The following is a 17,607-nucleotide window of genomic DNA, read 5'->3' on the forward strand; positions in this document are numbered from 1 at the left end:
GACGGCGAGGGCATTACGGCGTCGAAAGACTGCCGAGCACAGGTCCCCGACCTCGGAAGGTTGTCCGGCAGGGCGGCTATGGGGAAGACCCCCGGCGACGCAAGCGCTACACACCCTACACACACTAAACACACTAAACCCAACCGAACCTCGACGACGTCGATTTCTCGGAAAGAGGCACAGATAGAACGGTCCGACTCGGTGTCCTCTGGGCGCTCTCGATCGAGATCGCCTCATGACGCAAGGCAATCATCCACTCTTGCCAAGAGTGCCTCGCTCCCTAGATTAACGGAAGTTCGATCGTCGGAAGACGAAGACGACTTCCACCCCCAGGCCGCGCTCCAGGAGACCGAGGCCGCAGTTAACACCAGCGAGGCCCCACGCTCGAAACAAGATACCTCTCCCGACCCTCGACGCCAGGCGTCGAAAGTCTCTGGGGCCTCCAAGGGGCAGGGAAAACATTTTTCCACGCACGGGGAGAGGGGGAAACAGCGGAAAGCACAGCATTCCACTCCTGTAAGACCATCCTTCCACCCTAAGCAGACAGACACACATAAATCTACTGGGACATCAACATCCAGCAAGGGTACCCTTGATAAGTCCTCTAAGTTGCCTACTAAAGTCATACCCTGTTCCAAAGAATGGTCCAGTGAAGACATAGACAGGGTCATGTCAAGGATGTCTTCCTTAGCTGATTTTTATGACAAAAACCCAGAACATTTCCTTTCGTATGACCCTCAAGGGCCCACACCCTCAGGCTCCTCTGATCCTATCCCCCTAAGTAGGAAAGCCCGGTTCGAAAGACCTGAACCCTTCGAGGTGCAGCCTTACTCTACTCCATACTCTACTCCACACCCCAGATACCAAGGACAGCCTTTCCCTGAAGGGGACCAGGAGTTTACAAGTATGGAGGAACAAACCGGGACTGAATACTATGTGGATGATGAGGACCTGGAGGAGGTAGAAGATGAGCAGGAAATTTACAGAGTAGATTCCCCTGTAGAGAGCGAAGCCCCAGTTACCGACTCGCCAGTTGATAACCAGCCCCTCCTTAATGAAGTTCTCGCTCGCGCAGCAGAACATTTTCACATCGACACCCACGGTGTACAGGAGGAAAGGGACTTCGCAGAAGAGTTGGTGGGAGAGAGGAGGCCGGTCGCTCAGACCATCCCTATCCTTAAATCCATCCAACGTAGAATAGATCCATCCCTGGTGAATCCTAACCTCACCAGAGCCGTCAACCCCAGAGTCGAAAAACTTTTTCGGGCAGCCCAGTCTGACCCTCTTTATATAAGAGGACATCTTAAACCAGACTCCCTAGTGGTTACCAACACTCGGAAGAGGGCTGGGACACCCTTATCGTCGTCAGAAGCTCCTCCCGACAAGGAGAGCAAAAGACTGTACGGGTTTGGCAGGAAGGTAGCCTCAACGTCCGCCTACCAAGCAAGGATCGCAAACTCCACCACCCTGTTGGCAAGTTACAACTGCCATCAATGAGAAGAGGTCGCGGCGCTCATAGCCTCTGCTCCTGAACCGTTAAAGGGCCAGTTGGCTCGGATCTCGGCAGAGGGGAGAGCCGTGTCTGGTTGCATATTAAAAGCAACTTTCGACGCCGCGGACAACGCAGGAAGACTGATAGCAGAAGGTACTGTTATCAAGAGACATGCGTGGTTACGGCAGTCGGGGTTCAAGACAGAAACCCAGGCTTCATTAATAGACAAGCCGGTGGAACCCGATCTATTGTTTGGGAAAGCGGTCGAAGACGCACTTAAGAATGCCAAGGACGAGTACGAAACTCTCAAATCCCTTGGCCAGCTTACCAACAAACCCCCTAACCAGAGGGGGAACAGTAATTTTCGTCGCCCACGCGGCCAAAATTCACAAAAAGGCAACTATGCCCAAGGACAGGGTACACAATGGAACAACAACCAGCAGTCTACCCAAAGTTACAGCAGGGGTAACAAGAGAGGTCGTGGAAGAGGCAGAGGCAGCCCCAACAAGGGAGGGGGCACGCCTCCACCAAAGCAGTGACGCTCAGTTCAGGGTCCCTTCTCACGCAACCCCAGTAGGGGGACGCATTTCCAACTTCACCCAGGCTTGGGAAGGGATCACCTCAGACAGATGGGTGCTGTCAACAGTGTCCACAGGATATTGTATAGAATTACTGCAGCATCCCCGGAACCACCCTCCACGACAAAGAATACACTCCTTAGAACATCAGAAGATCCTTCTCGAGGAGATCGCCATTCTGCTAGAAAAGGACGCGATAGAACTCGTCCCAGGACACCAGGTAAACAAGGGTATCTATTCAACTTACTTCCTTGTGCCAAAGAAAGATTTGACAATGCGCCCAGTATTGGACTTACGGCCTGCCAACAAGTATGTCAAGCCCCAAAAATTCCGTATGACCACGCTACAAGAGGTAATCCCCCTCCTAAAAAAGGGGGAGTACATGGCAACCTTGGATATGAAAGATGCTTATTTTCATATTTCCATGCTCCCAGCCCACAGAAAATACTTGCGCTTCAAGGTAGACAGTCGCCACTACCAATTCAAGGTACTGCCCTTCGGGATAACTTCAGCACCAAGGGTATTCACCAAGGTACTTACGGTGGCAGCTGCACACCTACGCAGGGAGGCAATCCCAGTGTACCCTTATCTGGACGACTGGCTCATAACGGGGGAAACCCCAGGAATTTGCAGGTCAAACATTCAGAGGACTATCGACCTCCTCCACGAATTAGGCTTCTCTATCAACGAGAAAAAATCCAGTCTGGTGCCAAGCACCTCAAAACAGTTCCTAGGAGCAATCCTAGATACTCAGAAAGGGTTGACCTTCCCTTCGGAAGAGAGAATTCGGAATATACTACTGCAGATTCCACATTATCAGTCAGGTCAACAAATAACGGTACGCAAAGCTATGCGGTTACTGGGCATGATGGCGTCATGCATTTACCTGGTCCCCCACGCGCGTCTGCGCATGCGTCCCATGCAGGAATGGTTGGCGAAACAGTGGTCTCAGGCAAGTGGTCAGTGGGACGATCTAGTGGTCGTTTCGCCAACACTCGTACAGAGCTTACACTGGTGGACAAGAGAGAATCTCGCAAGGGGAAAACCCTTCTACGATCCCGAAGTACAAGCAGTGGTGACTACAGATGCATGCCTGACTGGGTGGGGAGCTCACCATCTCCACCACACAGCTCAGGGTCTCTGGTCTCACTCAGTAGCCAAGAACCACATCAACCTGCTGGAGCTTCTGGCAGTATTCCGAGCGCTTCGGGCGTTCGAGCCCCATCTGATAAACTTGTCGGTGCAGATCCGGACGGACAGCACGACAGCCATGTTCTATCTGAACAAACAAGGAGGGACTCGTTCGCCAAATCTGTCCAAGCTTGCCCAGAAAATCTGGACATGGGCACTCAGACGGAACATCTTCCTGTCATCTCAACATGTTCCAGGGGAGCTCAATTCCCTAGCGGATGCCCTAAGCAGAGACTCCCTCCCAAAAGAACACGAATGGGTCCTTCACAGAGATATCGTAGAGGATCTCTTCTCTCAGTGGGGTTTCCCCACTATAGACCTATTCGCCACAAGCGAAAACAAACAATGCCCAGGATTTGCATCCAGGTTCCCCCAGCCAGACTCCCAAGGGAATGCCCTGTGGATGAACTGGTCAGGGATGTTTGCGTACGCTTTTCCACCAACTCCTCTCATCAGGAAGGTGGTGTACAAGATGAACAAGGAATCGATGACGCTCATCCTAGTTGCTCCCATGTGGGCGAGACAACCATGGTTTCCACACCTACGCAGGATGGCGGTGTGCGAGCCCATCAAACTCCCAGCCTGGTACAACCTACTGTCCCAGCAACAAGGTCAAACAGTGCACCAGGAACCCAACTCAATGAACCTGGCAGCATGGCTCCTGAAGTCATAGAGTTTGGGCATCTCAATTTACCACAGAGGTGTATGGACATCCTAAAAGAATCCAGGAAACCAAACACAAGGCACCGTTACTTTGACAAGTGGAAAAGATTCGTTATTTGGTGCCAGAATAAACAAATCAACCCGGTTAATTGCACTCCTTCCAACGTTGTAACATACATGCTCCACCTGCGGGACGCAGGTTTGGTTTTTAACTCTCTGAAAGTACACCTGGCAGCCCTCTCGGCTTACACCACATCCCATAACAAGGTATCGTGGTGGAAAGTACCAGTAGTTAAAGCCTTCATGGAAGGAGTAAAGAGACTTCACCCTCCTATTTCGAACCCACCGCCAGGATGGGACCTCAATGTGGTGCTAGCTAAGCTCATGGGCCCCCCTTTCGAACCCATGCATAAAAGTAGTCTCAAACACCTGACTTATAAAACGGCCTTCTTAGTAGCCATTACCTCTATAAGAAGGGTCAGTGAAATTCAGGCTCTGTCAGTGCAGGATCCTTTCTTTACTATCCACAAAGACAAACTGGTTTTACGCACACACCCTAGGTTCTCACCTAAATTTATATCTAAATTCCATGTAAACCAGTCCATCGAGCTTCCGGCTTTCTTCCAGAACCCGCAAAGCTCGGCTGAGGTGAAACTACACACCCTAGATGTGCGTAGGGCGGTCCTCTACTATGTAAACAAAACCAGACCGCTAAGGAAAACAGATCAACTGTTTGTCTCCGTAGCTACAGGCAGAGAGGGAGATCGCGTCTCTAAGGGCGCTATCTCGAAGTGGATTATCAACTGTATACAGCTGTGTTACTCTCTTTCTGAAAAAGCTCTGCCTTTTACGCCAAGAGCCCACTCTACTAGAGGCATTGGGGCCACTCTGGCTTTCATTGCAAATGTTCCCCTCGACACCATTTGCAAAGCAGCTACTTGGAGCTCTATTCACACTTTTACTCAGCATTACTGCATTGACACTCATTCCAAGACAGATACGCAAGTGGGACAAGCGGTTCTGAGACACCTGTTTGCTCATGACTCTTCTCACATCCCACCTCCTTCTTCTGGTACTGCTCGCTAATCTATGCACAGCATGTGATCTAAGCAGATTCCACAAGCCTCAGAAGGGATACATTACTCACCGTAATCGTATTTCTGATGCTTGTATCTGCTTAGATTCACATGCGACCCACCCTTCCTCCCCTCCGAGAGAAGGCGCATGATTGCTGGTAGTCTTACCTTTCTGTCTATCTGCTTGGATTATTAGTACTCACGCTACTCCTCATGCTTCCTCATGTCAGAAAAAATACAATCTGAGGATCCTAGACGCGTGAGGGATCTTGGGTACAGTGGACGTCACACTAGGGATAGTATTACTGGCACGCCTGTGTCGACGCCCATTTTCGAGTTTCGAAAAACAAACTGTAATACTCCGCAGCTTCCACTAGATGTCGGCCTATGCACAGCATGTGAATCTAAGCAGATACAAGCATCAGAAATACGATTACGGTGAGTAATGTATCCTATATATATATATATATATATATATATATATATATATAATGGGGGTTGCGGGGGTTACCCCCGCATATATGTAACAATTGACCTTCACAATTCGGTAAATTGTGCAAAGGTCAATTGTAATTCATAACAACATTTTATTTGGTTTTACATATAAGCCAACAAGTTCCGGGAATGGTTGGGTTGGTCTTGTTGATTTGGGCGGGGTTTATATAGTACCTGTAGCAGAGTTTATAGCCCCCTTCTCTATTTGTGATGCATTTAGAGCTTTTGTGTAACTTGGCCCAGATTTTCCCCCATTCCTCGACTTCAATTTCTTTTCCCAGGCCCTTTTCCCATTCGATCATGTGTCTTTCCTTTTTCGTGGGGTCTGCCCTGTCAAGGAGCCAATTTAGGGTGGAGATTATGCCCTTGCTTATAGGAGTAGTTAATGATAGCTCTAAGGCTGTTAATTCTCTGGAGCATTTCTCCCTGGTTACTCTGTTGGATATCCAGTGCCGGATTTGGGCGTAGTGTCATCTCTCCCCTTCGCCCACACCAAATTTTTCTTTGCATCTTTCAAATGAGATAGGTGCTCCTGACTCCAGGAAGTCTCTGGTTTTATGTAAGCCACCTGCTATCCAGGGTTGGAAGCTGTGGGCCGATAGACCGGAAGAGAAATCGGGGTTGTTCCAGATGGGAGTCAGAGGGCCTAGCGAGCCGCGGATGTGCCATTTCCGGGCAGCTTCCTTCCAGCAGCGGGCTGTGGATGTTGTTGGCAGCAGCGGGCCACTATTTGCTTGTGGTTTTACGGGTGGAAGGAGTGGGAGGGATGATGGCGCTACCGGACACCAATATTCTTCGATGCTTGGCCACTTCGGTTTATCTGTTTCTTGGGCCCATGTGAAGGTGTGAGAGAGTTGCGCTGCCAGGGTGTATCTAGCAAGATCCGGAACTCCCAAACCACCCTATGGAATTCCTCTCATCATTATACGTTTGGCTATACAAGGTTTTTTACCCCCCATACGAATGCTTGGATTTGCTTTTGCAGGGCTGCGAGGGCTGGACCCGGAATGTTGACTGGGGGTGCTGTACAATGATATAGCCATCTGGGGATCAGGTTCATTTTGATGGTTGTGATTCTACCAAACCATGATATTTCCTGTGGCTTCCACCTTTTGAGATCTTTTTGAAGATCTTTGATCAGTTGCGGGAAGTTGCATGAGTATAGGCGCTGTGGGTCATTGGGGATGCAAACACCGAGATAGTCGATTGGGCCTGATGACCATGGGATCGGCATTAGGGGGCAGAGATTGTCTTTTTCCTGTTTAGAGAGATTCACCGGTAATGCTACAGATTTGGATAAGTTTACCCTGAACCCTGATAGAGTCCCGAATTCTGCAATTTCATCCCATATAGCACCTAGGGACGATGCCGGGTTTGTTGCTGTTATTAGAACATCGTCAGCGTACAGCGCAATTTTATATTCATGGCCTCCCACAGACAACCCACTTCTGTTCGTATTTTGCCTAATTCTTGCTGCAAAGGGCTCCATAGAGAGAGCATAGATTAGGGGGAGAGTGGGCAACCCTGTCTAGTTCCCCTGAATATGTGGATTTTGCTGGATCTTGTGCCGTTGACCCGCAACTGTGTGGTGGGAGAATGATAGTTATCCATAACCCATGTGGTAAAGTTCGGCCCAAAGCCCATGTGTGTCAAGAATGCTCGGATGTAACCCCAATCGACCAGGTCAAAGGCCAATTCGAACAATTCGTATACAACCAAATTTTACATGTGAGCCTTACAGGGTATCATTGTCTGAAATGTGCACCAATATTTAGGAGTCATCCCTCACTTTACCAGCCTGTCTAGACCACATTCCACCATAGTCCAACACATGCAAGTGTGCCTGTATGTAGTGCGCCTGTAAACATAAATACTTCCTCATCTAACATCCCAGTAACCTTATTTGTAGCCAGGATTATGCATCCGAAAATAGCCTTAAAGGATCCATCTTGAATGTGGATTTGTAAGAGAATGCAGAATTGACATTGAGAAGTCAGTGTTGACATTTATTGTTTACCTTTTTTGAATTAAGCACATATGTTTTGCATACATTGTTGGATTGTTTCACTACTAGGGTAGGGTGCAACCACTGCTGGGCACTTCCTTCAGTCTACTCCTTCCTTTAGTAGATTTCCATCCATGGGCATGGATAGTGAAATGGTCTGTACCAAATAACCACATTATACCATTTGACATACATTTGCTCAACCATAGAAATGTGCAGTGTTGGCATGGCACAGGTGGCTTTCTTTTTTCTTGTTCTCACTCCACCTCTCTGTCTCTTCCACAGCCGACCCCAACACACACCCTACGCCAAAAGCAAAGACCAGAATAAACTTGATCCCTGGGCAGGCCATACTGTTCCGTGATTTCCGAAACGGGTGGTATCATAGAGGTGAGCATTGCGTCACAAAACAGCGTGTTCACTATATGAAACGAATGTGCAGACTCACAGCCACTTTTTTGTGTGACTTTCTCATTAGGATCAATTGCCCACTCGTGCGGCGATGACACGTATTTTGTACAGAGTGACAGAGGTGAGGTCACGAGGATCGGGAGAGAGGAAATCATTTCAGATGAAGAAGAAGCCCGCCAGGCGGCCATACAGGTAACACGAGTGGTAACATTGGCGGCTGCACGTGGCCTAGGCCGCTACCTCTGATGTTCTGTGACATTCGGCTTCTGATAACTCTGCAGCACTCATTGGCAATAAGGAACAAGGGCTGCGTAATGATAGAGGAGAGAAATGAATTCCACTGCCTGGTTAAAAAAAAGAAAAATCAAAGACTGAAGAAGATCTAATTCCCCCTTTCCAGGGAGCAGAGCATCTCGCTAAAGCTGCGTGCACAGAGCTCGTGGAGCCTGGAGGCTGATTAGCCGCCTAATTTCCAGAGCACAGAACCGTAAGTGCTTTCAGGGTGGGGCTACAAGCCTTGATCATCTGTTAAGACACGATTGCCCAGCTCCTTCGGCTGCCTACAAGGGTCTGATAGCCCAGGGACGTTCACCTTCAGGAAACGGACGCACGCACGTCCCCCTCCCGCCACGCACTCCGGATGTCTAACTGTGCACATCTAGCAATGCACCATGGACTGGCATGATGCTAATGAACATTGACCAACTGCGCGTGAGGTGTGGGGAGGGCTGCGGGATTCTGTTCCAGGCACCGGTGCTTTCCTCATTACTGTGTGCGCTTGTTTTCCCCAGGGTGTTCTGCATGACAAGTCATGATATTTCCCTGCATGGCATTTGAATGATCAGAAGCCCGGGTAATCTTGCCCTTCTGGGAGTTGAGTTGTGTGCCATTAATGGGAAGGGCAGGGACTATACGTGTTATGTGTAGTCATGTAAATAATTTTCAGAGTGCTCAACCGTTGGTACATGTAGCAGATTTTCGATTTTGCTCAGGACTGCTGCATGCTTCTATGCACTAACAAAGTGTTCCTCTACTGTTAACAAGCAGCCCATACAGTGACACAAGATGCTGGTACCTCGAGAAGCAGATATCCTGATCTGATCCCTCTTCACTGAAATCTAGACAAGAAACATGCTTTACGCACCCACACACCCTTTATTTAACATGATGTCATGATCAACCCCTACTTTTCAAACAACATTTCGGCAATTGGTCCTTCTCCCCCTCCAGAGAGCCCCGCTGGAACAACCCATCCACCATGCCCGAATCCCACGGGGGTGGTGGATTCTCTATGTGCAGCACTGGGTTGCTTCCCAGCTAGGTTTACAGTTTATAAAAAACATATTTATTTAATTGCTTTTTTATAATGCGATGCCTAATACGAAGCCGCAGGAGAGCGAAGGCCAGGAGCTAAGGCCAAGCACACTCTCTGCGGCTCCGCTGCAAGGGAACAGTCAACTGTTTCACCCTCCGGCAACTGGATCAGCCGTCATAGCGCAGGAGCGCCCAAGAAATGAAGCCCGAGTACAGCTGAGCCTGCCTGCACCTACTAATGCCCTGAGGCCTGCAGGATTGAGGTCTGCAGGAATACAGAGGCACATGAAGATGCCTCCTGCACCCACAACCCCCACCGGCAACCACAAGGGCTATGGAGCCGAAAAATGGAATCCTAAAATGGCTGCTGCATCCGTTACCACGGCAACCCCCAAACAACCAGCAATCGCCAATCCTCATTGGCGCACTGGCATGCCTCGTCCCTCCCCTTCCACCTTTATCACACGGGAGGCTCACCGACAGGCGAAGACGCAGGCGAACGAAGGCCAGGTGCTAAGGCCAAGCACACTCTCCGCGGCTCCGCTGCGAGGGAACAGTCAGCTGTTTCACCCTCCGGCAACTGGATTAGCCGTCATAGCACAGGAGCGCCCAAGAAATGAAGCCTGAGTACAGCTGAGCCTGCCTGTACCTACTAATGCCCTGAGACCTGCAGGATTGAGGTCTGCAGGAATACATGGGCACATGAAGATGCCTCCTGCACCCACAACCCCCACCGGCAACCACGAAGGCTATGGAGCCGAAAAAAGGAATCCTAAAATGGCCGCTGCATCCGTTACCACGGCAACCCCCAAACAACCAGCAATCGCCAATCCTGATTGGCGCACCGGCATGCCTCGTCCCTCCCCTTCCACCTTTATCACACAGGAGGCTCACCGACAGGCGAAGATGCAGGAGAGCGAAGGCCAGGAGCTAAGGCCAAGCACACTCTCCGCGGCTCCGCTGCGAGGGAACAGTCAGCTGTTTCACCCTCCAGCAACTGGATTAGCCGTCATAGCACAAGAGCGCCCAAGAAATGAAGCCTGAGTACAGCTGAGCCTTCCTGCACCTACTAATGCACTGAGTCCTGCAGGATTGAGGTCTGCAGGAATACAGGGGCACATGAAGATGCCTCCTGCACCCACAACCCCCACCGGCAACCACAAGGGCTATGGAGCCGAAAAATGGAATCCTAAGATGGCCACTGCATCCGTTACCACGGCAAACCCCAAACAACCAGCAATCGCTAATCCTGATTGGCGCACCGGCATGCCTCGTCCCTCCCCTTCCACCTTTATCTCACGGGAGGCTCGCAGACAGGCGAAGCTGCAGAATAGCAAAAGCCAGGAGCTAAGGCCAAGCACACTCTCCGCTGCTCGACAGCGATGACCACCGCAGCCGTTGGGAAACCCATTCAAGGTAAGAGTCAAAGCTCTACTTGCTATCCTAGACCACCCACCGTGATCCCAATTGAGCTCAGAAATATGTGGTTATGCTCTTGCATACCCACCCACCCTACGCTAATGTCTTGCCCAAGCCTCTGCCCGCCTTGGGGCTAGGATCTCCCGCCCCTCCTCCCTCTGTATTTGTCTCGCCACACAACCTTTCCCCGCCCCCACCACCTCCTTGGCTCATCTTGCTACTACAACTAGTGAAGCTACATTCACCCGTGCACCCATCCCGTGTAAGGATCACTCCGCCTACAGCCGGTCGCTAGTCAGGCATCCGCCAATCTCGCAAGTACATTCTATGCCACATACAGCGCCTGCTAAGGCCCTGAACACACATGGCATACCACCCAAAGCCATACGCTGCTGGATCCAAACCTGGCGACACTTACCCAGACTAACCAAACCGTCCTCCCAAACCTCTAAGGATGTCATTAGGAGCAATGTACCCAGAATTATACATGCCACTCCTACTTTGCATCCTCCCTGCACACCACCTACGGTATCAACCCATGCACTGTCTCGCCAGCCATTGTCACTACCGTGCCTTATATTGCCATTGATGTGATTGCACCCTGTACTGCCACTGCTGCCAATGATGTGATTGCACCCTGCACTGCCACTGCTGCCAATGATGTGATTGCACCCTGCACTGCCACTGCTGCCATTGATGTGATTGCACCCTGTACTGTCACTGCTGCCACTGATGTGATTGCACCGTGTATTGCCACTGCTGCCATTGATGTGAATGCACCCTGTATTGCCACAGTGGTAACACTCCCTCACACCACCACTGCTGTTGGTACTCGGCATGATATTGACTCTCCACTGCAATGTAACCTAGTTAACTCCCGCTCCCTACCAGCACACGCCTTGGATGTGCACGACCTCATCGTCAAGAATAAACTGGACCTACTCTTCCTTAGTGAAACCTGGCTTAATGAGGCATCAGGCCCTGCCCTGTCCCTTGCCATTCCTGATGGGAACACCATCTATAGACAGGACCGTGCCTCTCACGGAGGTGGCGGGGTTACTGCCATCGCTAGGAAGACACTCTCGTCAGGAGAGTCCAAGGGGACCTGGGTCCGAGTTCTGACTACTTTCTGCTCAAACTCAATCTCTCACCCAACTGCACCATTGCCTTCCACATTGTCTACCGCCCTCCTGGGACTAGCTCAGACTTCCAAGAAGCCCTAATCCACTCACTTTCAGGCAACCTAAAGAGTACATCTAAAGTCATTCTCCTGGGAGATATCAACCTCGGCCTTAAGGATCCTAGTGACCCCACGCCACTGCCTTACACAAGGCTCTCTCCACACTTGGGTTCTCCCAAGCTATCGCAACCCCCACCCACTCTAAAGGCTGCACACTAGATTGGGTCTCCCACCACAACTGCTCACTAAATGTCAAAGAAATCGCTCCCATTCCCTGGTCTGACCACCAGAGCATTAAATTTGACATCACCTACAAAGGAGCCCCCATGTTGGGTGTTCCTCTTCCTGCTGCACTCTCTATAAGCTCCAGAATACTCACTAAGGAGAACCTCACTCAACACCTTATGGTGCCGGCACTGCTCCCCCCCTTCTCCAGTGACCCAGCAGTACTTGCTAATGACTTTAAAAGGAGCATTACTCAAGCCATCGAAATTGTAGCTCCACTCACCCTCAAAAAAGCAAAGAAAGTGAAACTTGCCAACGCTTGGTTCACCCAGGAGCTCCTATAATTACGCTCCAAAAAAAGAGCTGCACTTACCACCTGGAAGAACAACCCTAAAGACACCTCTAAAGCTGATTTCAAGGCCTTGTCCACTGAATATAAGACCGCCATCATCAAGGCCAAAACCTTGTCCTTTAACACGAGGATAGCTAACACCAAATCTGGCACTAAAGAAATCTTCGCCATTTCCAGAGAGCTGGAGACCCCTATGTCCCCTCCTCCCACTCTTGTTAAAGACAAGGCTTGGTCCAACAAAATTCAATCGGCCATGCTCGATAAATTGGACACTTTGCACACCAAGATCCTTGCTCACCAAAAGGCTCTTACCTATATCATAGCCAAGAGCCACAGCTCACCCTCACCGGCTATTGACTCCAACCAACCACCCTTATTTGAATTTAAGGATATGACTCAACCTGAAGTCATTGCCCTCCTTAGGTCAATCAAGCCATCCAACTGCAAAGGGGATGCCTGCTCAGCACAGGTCATCAAGGACTGTGCACCCTCCCTTGCCCCCTTTATCACTGCCTTCATTAACGCTTCTTTCCAGTCTGGCCATGTCCCAGCTGGACTTAAGTAAGTGTGGGTTTGTCCGCTCCTTAAAAAACCTCCCTAGACCCATTGGCCCCTGGGAATTATAGACCCATCATCACTGTCCCCTTTTTACTAAAAATCGTGGACAAAGCAGCATACCTGCAAGTGCAAACATTCCTGGAGGTCAACCACCTTCTTGGTCTTCGGCAATCAGGCTTCCGGCCTCGACATGGTACCAAAACGGCCCTCCTTGACCTCAAAAACCAGATGGACGACCTCAGAGATGCAGGCAAACCTGCACTACTTCCCCTTCTGGACCTATCTGCTGCCTTTGATTTGGTAGACCATAAGACCCTTTGCCACCATCTCGCCACCGCAGCTAACTTCTCCCCCAGTGCCTGTAAATGGATAACCTCATTCCTGCACGAAAGAGCAATGAAGGTTTTTTCCGACTCAGCCTCTGCCAATCCAAGCCTCATCCAGTGCGGCTTTCCGCAGGGGTCCTGCATTGCCCCCACCCTCTACAATCTCTTCACAAGGCCCCTTTTCAAAATCCTGGACGCCCTGGGCATCTCATACACCAACTATGCTGATGACACCCAGGTGCTCATCCCCCGCTCGGGTGATTACTTGTCTGACCTTAACACCCTCAACTCCATATATTCTATGATCCAATCCTGGATGGCAGCAAACTGGTTATGCCTGAACACTGAGAAAACTGAACTTCTGTTGATTGGATCCCCGTCCACTTTGGGCAGGCTGGACAAGCAATACAGCTCTTTCACCGTTGACAACATCCCCATCTCTGTATCTCAAACAGTCAAGACCCTCGGTGTCTACTTGGACCCCAACCTGCCCATGGATAGGTAGGTCAATGCCATAGCATCCTCCTCAGCCTTTCAATCGAAACTTCTTAATGCTGTAAGATCATACCTCTCCCAACAGAATTGCCTCACCTTCGCCAGGGCAATAATTGGTTTGAGGCTTGATTACTGCAATGCCCTATTCATAGGAACCTCAAGCAAAAACCTTGCTAAACTGCAACTAGTTCAAAATAATGCCCTTAGGGCCGCCATCGGCCTGTCACACAGGGGCCATATCTCTGGTCTCATAAAACAAGTCCACTGACTTCCAGTCAAGGAAAGAATCATCTTCAAAAACTCTTGCTTTGGCGCACAAGTCCCTTCACGACCTGGCCCCTCCTTACCTTGTCCAAAGGATCTCTAAACCCTGTGCCGTCAGGCCAGCCAGAACAGCATACGCAAACATGATTACTGTTCCCAAAATGAACAAAGCTCGTGCTGGAGGCACCAGCTACCCCACCATGGCTGCCACCCACTGGAACGCCCTCCCACCGTACCTTAGGCTAACTGAATCTCATGGTGCCTTTCGCAAGGCCATCAAAAACAGGCTTTTCGTGTAAACCTGCATTGTTCTCCGTTTGCATCCCAAGCAACCTGTATGTATTCTTCGCTAACTGATGTATATGTAACCTGTATTTCTAAGACTACTTTCTGTTGGGTGGCTTTTCTGTAACCCTTAAATAAGCCTTCTTACGCTCCGTTTACAGCGCCTTAATGCCCACAGGCTGTAGTGTGCTCTACAAATGTAAAAAAATTAAATAGAAAATAAAAAATACCATACCCGAGTTCGATTTCTAAGCGCGGATCCCGGATTTGAATCTCTGTTGCTCTGCATGGTCTTGCTTCCAAGACCAGTGCGTTGCCTCCTGTGCTACGCATACTTTTTTAGGGCTCACATTTGGCAAAAGGTGGAATCTGCTTTATTGCAGGTGGCTGTGTACCACATTTTCTACTCGGGAAATGGTCCAAAGATAACTTGCCTGTACCCTCACTTGGATTATTCATGTTCATGTGTCGACTAAACACTATGGGGGCCAAAGAGAAGTGTCATACTTATACCCTAGAATCACTGCATACATTATTTTTCTTATGGAAGGCTGGCTATCTTTTCAAAATAGACAGTCTGGTACACTCCTAGTGTACTCTGAAATACCCATTGAACAAAAATGGGAAAGGGACAAATAGCAGTAATGAGGGTACCTGCCTAAATTGCATACAATCAAACAGCATTTTGGGGAAACAAGAATGTCCACAGATCTTTATATTTGATAAATGTCTGTAATGAAAAGGCTTTATGCTTAAATCACTAAGTGCATAATGCATAATGCGCTCATTCCATTGTTTTACAACACTCAGCCTGACATTACATTGTTTGTAACCATGCACCATATACATTCATTCACACAGCCTGAGGATTTGGATACGGGGATATATCAGCTGTGACATGCGTCACTCCATTCAGCCCCAAGTGCCGTTCTGCTTTTTATTACCTGAGTTAATGTCTCTCTCCAAAGGGAGCTGCGGTTTGGAGCCTCACAGAATGTTAGAAGATGAAGTGCAGGGACGGCAATGCACAGACATTCTTAGAGAATGATCTGAAAAATACAATGCTTTACCTGTAGCTAAATGTACAAGACATGCCCTACCTTTGCGTCACTGATGAATACTGAGAATAGGTGGGCAACAGGCTGTTGGACAATGTCTTGATTGTTGGTACACACCACATTGCCTCTAGCCCATCATGCTCACAGGGGTTTTCTATAGCTCCATATCAGTCGGATCTTTGTTGCCCAGCATTCTGGCTGTATATTCTTGGTAAAGCCCTTGCATATTTATGATTTCAGTCTGAGAGCATAATATGGTCTGCATTTTTGATACTTGTCTATTGCTAGAAGGTGTGACTTAAGTGTCCGAGAGACATTTGAGTTATAGTACAAAGAACAAACAGTGATGTCTGAAAGGTTTTGAATGAATCATAACCCCCAACATTGTTCTGAGTTACCCTACATGCCATCCTTTTCGTGCCTGACCATATGCAAATCAGGCTTTGACCGCATCCCCCCATCCACCCCCCGCCCCGCCCGAAAAGGGCAGTACAGCCTAAACTGCTAGGTCACATCCTGTTAGAATGGATTTCTAAACTCTGGCCTGGTGGACTGATGTTTAAGAGGTCACCCTTGTTGTAGTGAACAGGGAAAACTTCTGGGAGTTTAGTCAACCCAGTAGTATGAGAAAGACCTATGGCCTCATTACAAGTTTGCCGGTTCAGTAACAACAGTACTGGTAAGCTTGCTAGTACTGTTGTTACCGGACCGGCAAACTACGAGTTCTGCTTGCGGGAGCCTTTCAGCCCGTCAGGTCTAACCTGGCGGGCGGAACGGCACCCGCAAGCAGGACTCGGCGGATGCACTGACACTATTCATGAATGGTGCTGGTGCATCCGACCTCCCCATTCCCATTGAGTCCAATGGGACTCAAATGAGAATGGGGAGAATAAATGATCAATTACCGGGTCTGCCGGGGTTGGAATGCCCCGGTAATTGCCCATTGCTGGGTGCCGGTAATTTCATGACTCCCGCTGCCGGTATTTATCAGCACGGCTACTGCCAGACTCATAATGACCCCCATAGGTTCAATAGCCATCAGTGTGGGCAGCACACCCTGAAGACCATTCGAGTAGTTTCTTAAAAATGTGACGTGAAGTCGTAATTTCTCTACTTAAATTCTATTGTATTCACAGTGAATACTAACTTCTTGCTTGATTTAGAACTAATCCAATCAAAAAGGTTTCTTGCCAAAATGTATTGCTGTACTTTATTTGCAAATGCAAAGATGCTAATGCATTTCGGACTGTGATTAGTCCTTCTTCAGGGCGTTACTAATTTGATAGACACACACCGCTTTAGGTGAAATTGCCACATTGAAATACCAATAAGGTACATATTCCAAGCGTACATTAGAGTAAGATAAAATAATGCATGCAGGCCACATGACAAGACCAAACATAACATAGATCAACATTAATGAAAACATTCAGAGAAAACAAGAAGTGAGAGCATAAGATAAAGACATGGCAGGATGTCAACACTTTGCTACAATCCTCAAATGATGCTGTGATATTCATCTGGTTTAGAACGTTATCAGCTTGTTGTCTTACAATCGTACATTTTCTTTTGTACGTGCGTAAATGTAGGTGCTAGTGACATTGGTATTATCTCTCCTTACAGGCATGGTGCTTACACAAAACCGCATTACAGTTCGTGACAAATAGTGTGACAAGACCTGATCGTTTCTATGTTAATCTTACATTATTCTACAAAAACCCACCGCGGTGTTCCCTTGTGTGTAGATATCATGCGGCTTACCCTTTCATGATTACTGACTTTTGCGATTACTAATGATGCCTTCTGAGGATGACAGAAACGTGAAAAGGTTTGTAGCCAAATATTAATGGGAACGCCTATATCCGCGCGGCGCATGTGGTTACAATCACTCTTGTATCTGTTTAGCCAACTCATTCAAGGTAGCATGGAGAGTGTACAAGGCTAACTCTCAGGAGATGTGACAGTGGTCAGGGGTCCACAATCAGTCCACAAAGTGAAACACCAAGGATTACACTTAGACAGTCAGTATCGAAAATACTATATTTATTTTAGACCAAGAAAACATGCTATGAAAAATGACTGACAGGTAATATTATCACATAATGCTAAGTACTGTAACACATATACACAGTCACTGTAGTTGGTGCCAAACAATCAAATGACCCCCCCCCACTCCCTAATATCTGAAAGGAAGAAGCAAATAATTAGTGATAGCACCAA

At 48.8% G+C, this 17,607-nt stretch overlaps 1 protein-coding gene across 1 annotated transcript in view; it reads left to right on the top strand.

Moving 5' to 3' along the window:
• The window catches only part of VWA3B (von Willebrand factor A domain containing 3B), a 2,300,294-nt gene that overhangs the window by 2,112,839 nt on the left and 169,848 nt on the right, over positions 1–17,607 (top strand). Inside the window, exons 27-28 of the mRNA XM_069636259.1 lie at positions 7,786–7,890; positions 7,979–8,103. Coding sequence (XP_069492360.1) covers positions 7,786–7,890; positions 7,979–8,103 — 230 coding nt within the window. The remainder of the gene's footprint in view (positions 1–7,785; positions 7,891–7,978; positions 8,104–17,607) is intronic.

The sequence above is a fragment of the Ambystoma mexicanum genome, chromosome 7p (assembly GCF_040938575.1).
Source record: "Ambystoma mexicanum isolate Mex_15411 chromosome 7p, UKY_AmexF1_1, whole genome shotgun sequence".
In the NCBI taxonomy this organism is placed as follows: Eukaryota; Metazoa; Chordata; class Amphibia; order Caudata; family Ambystomatidae; genus Ambystoma; species Ambystoma mexicanum.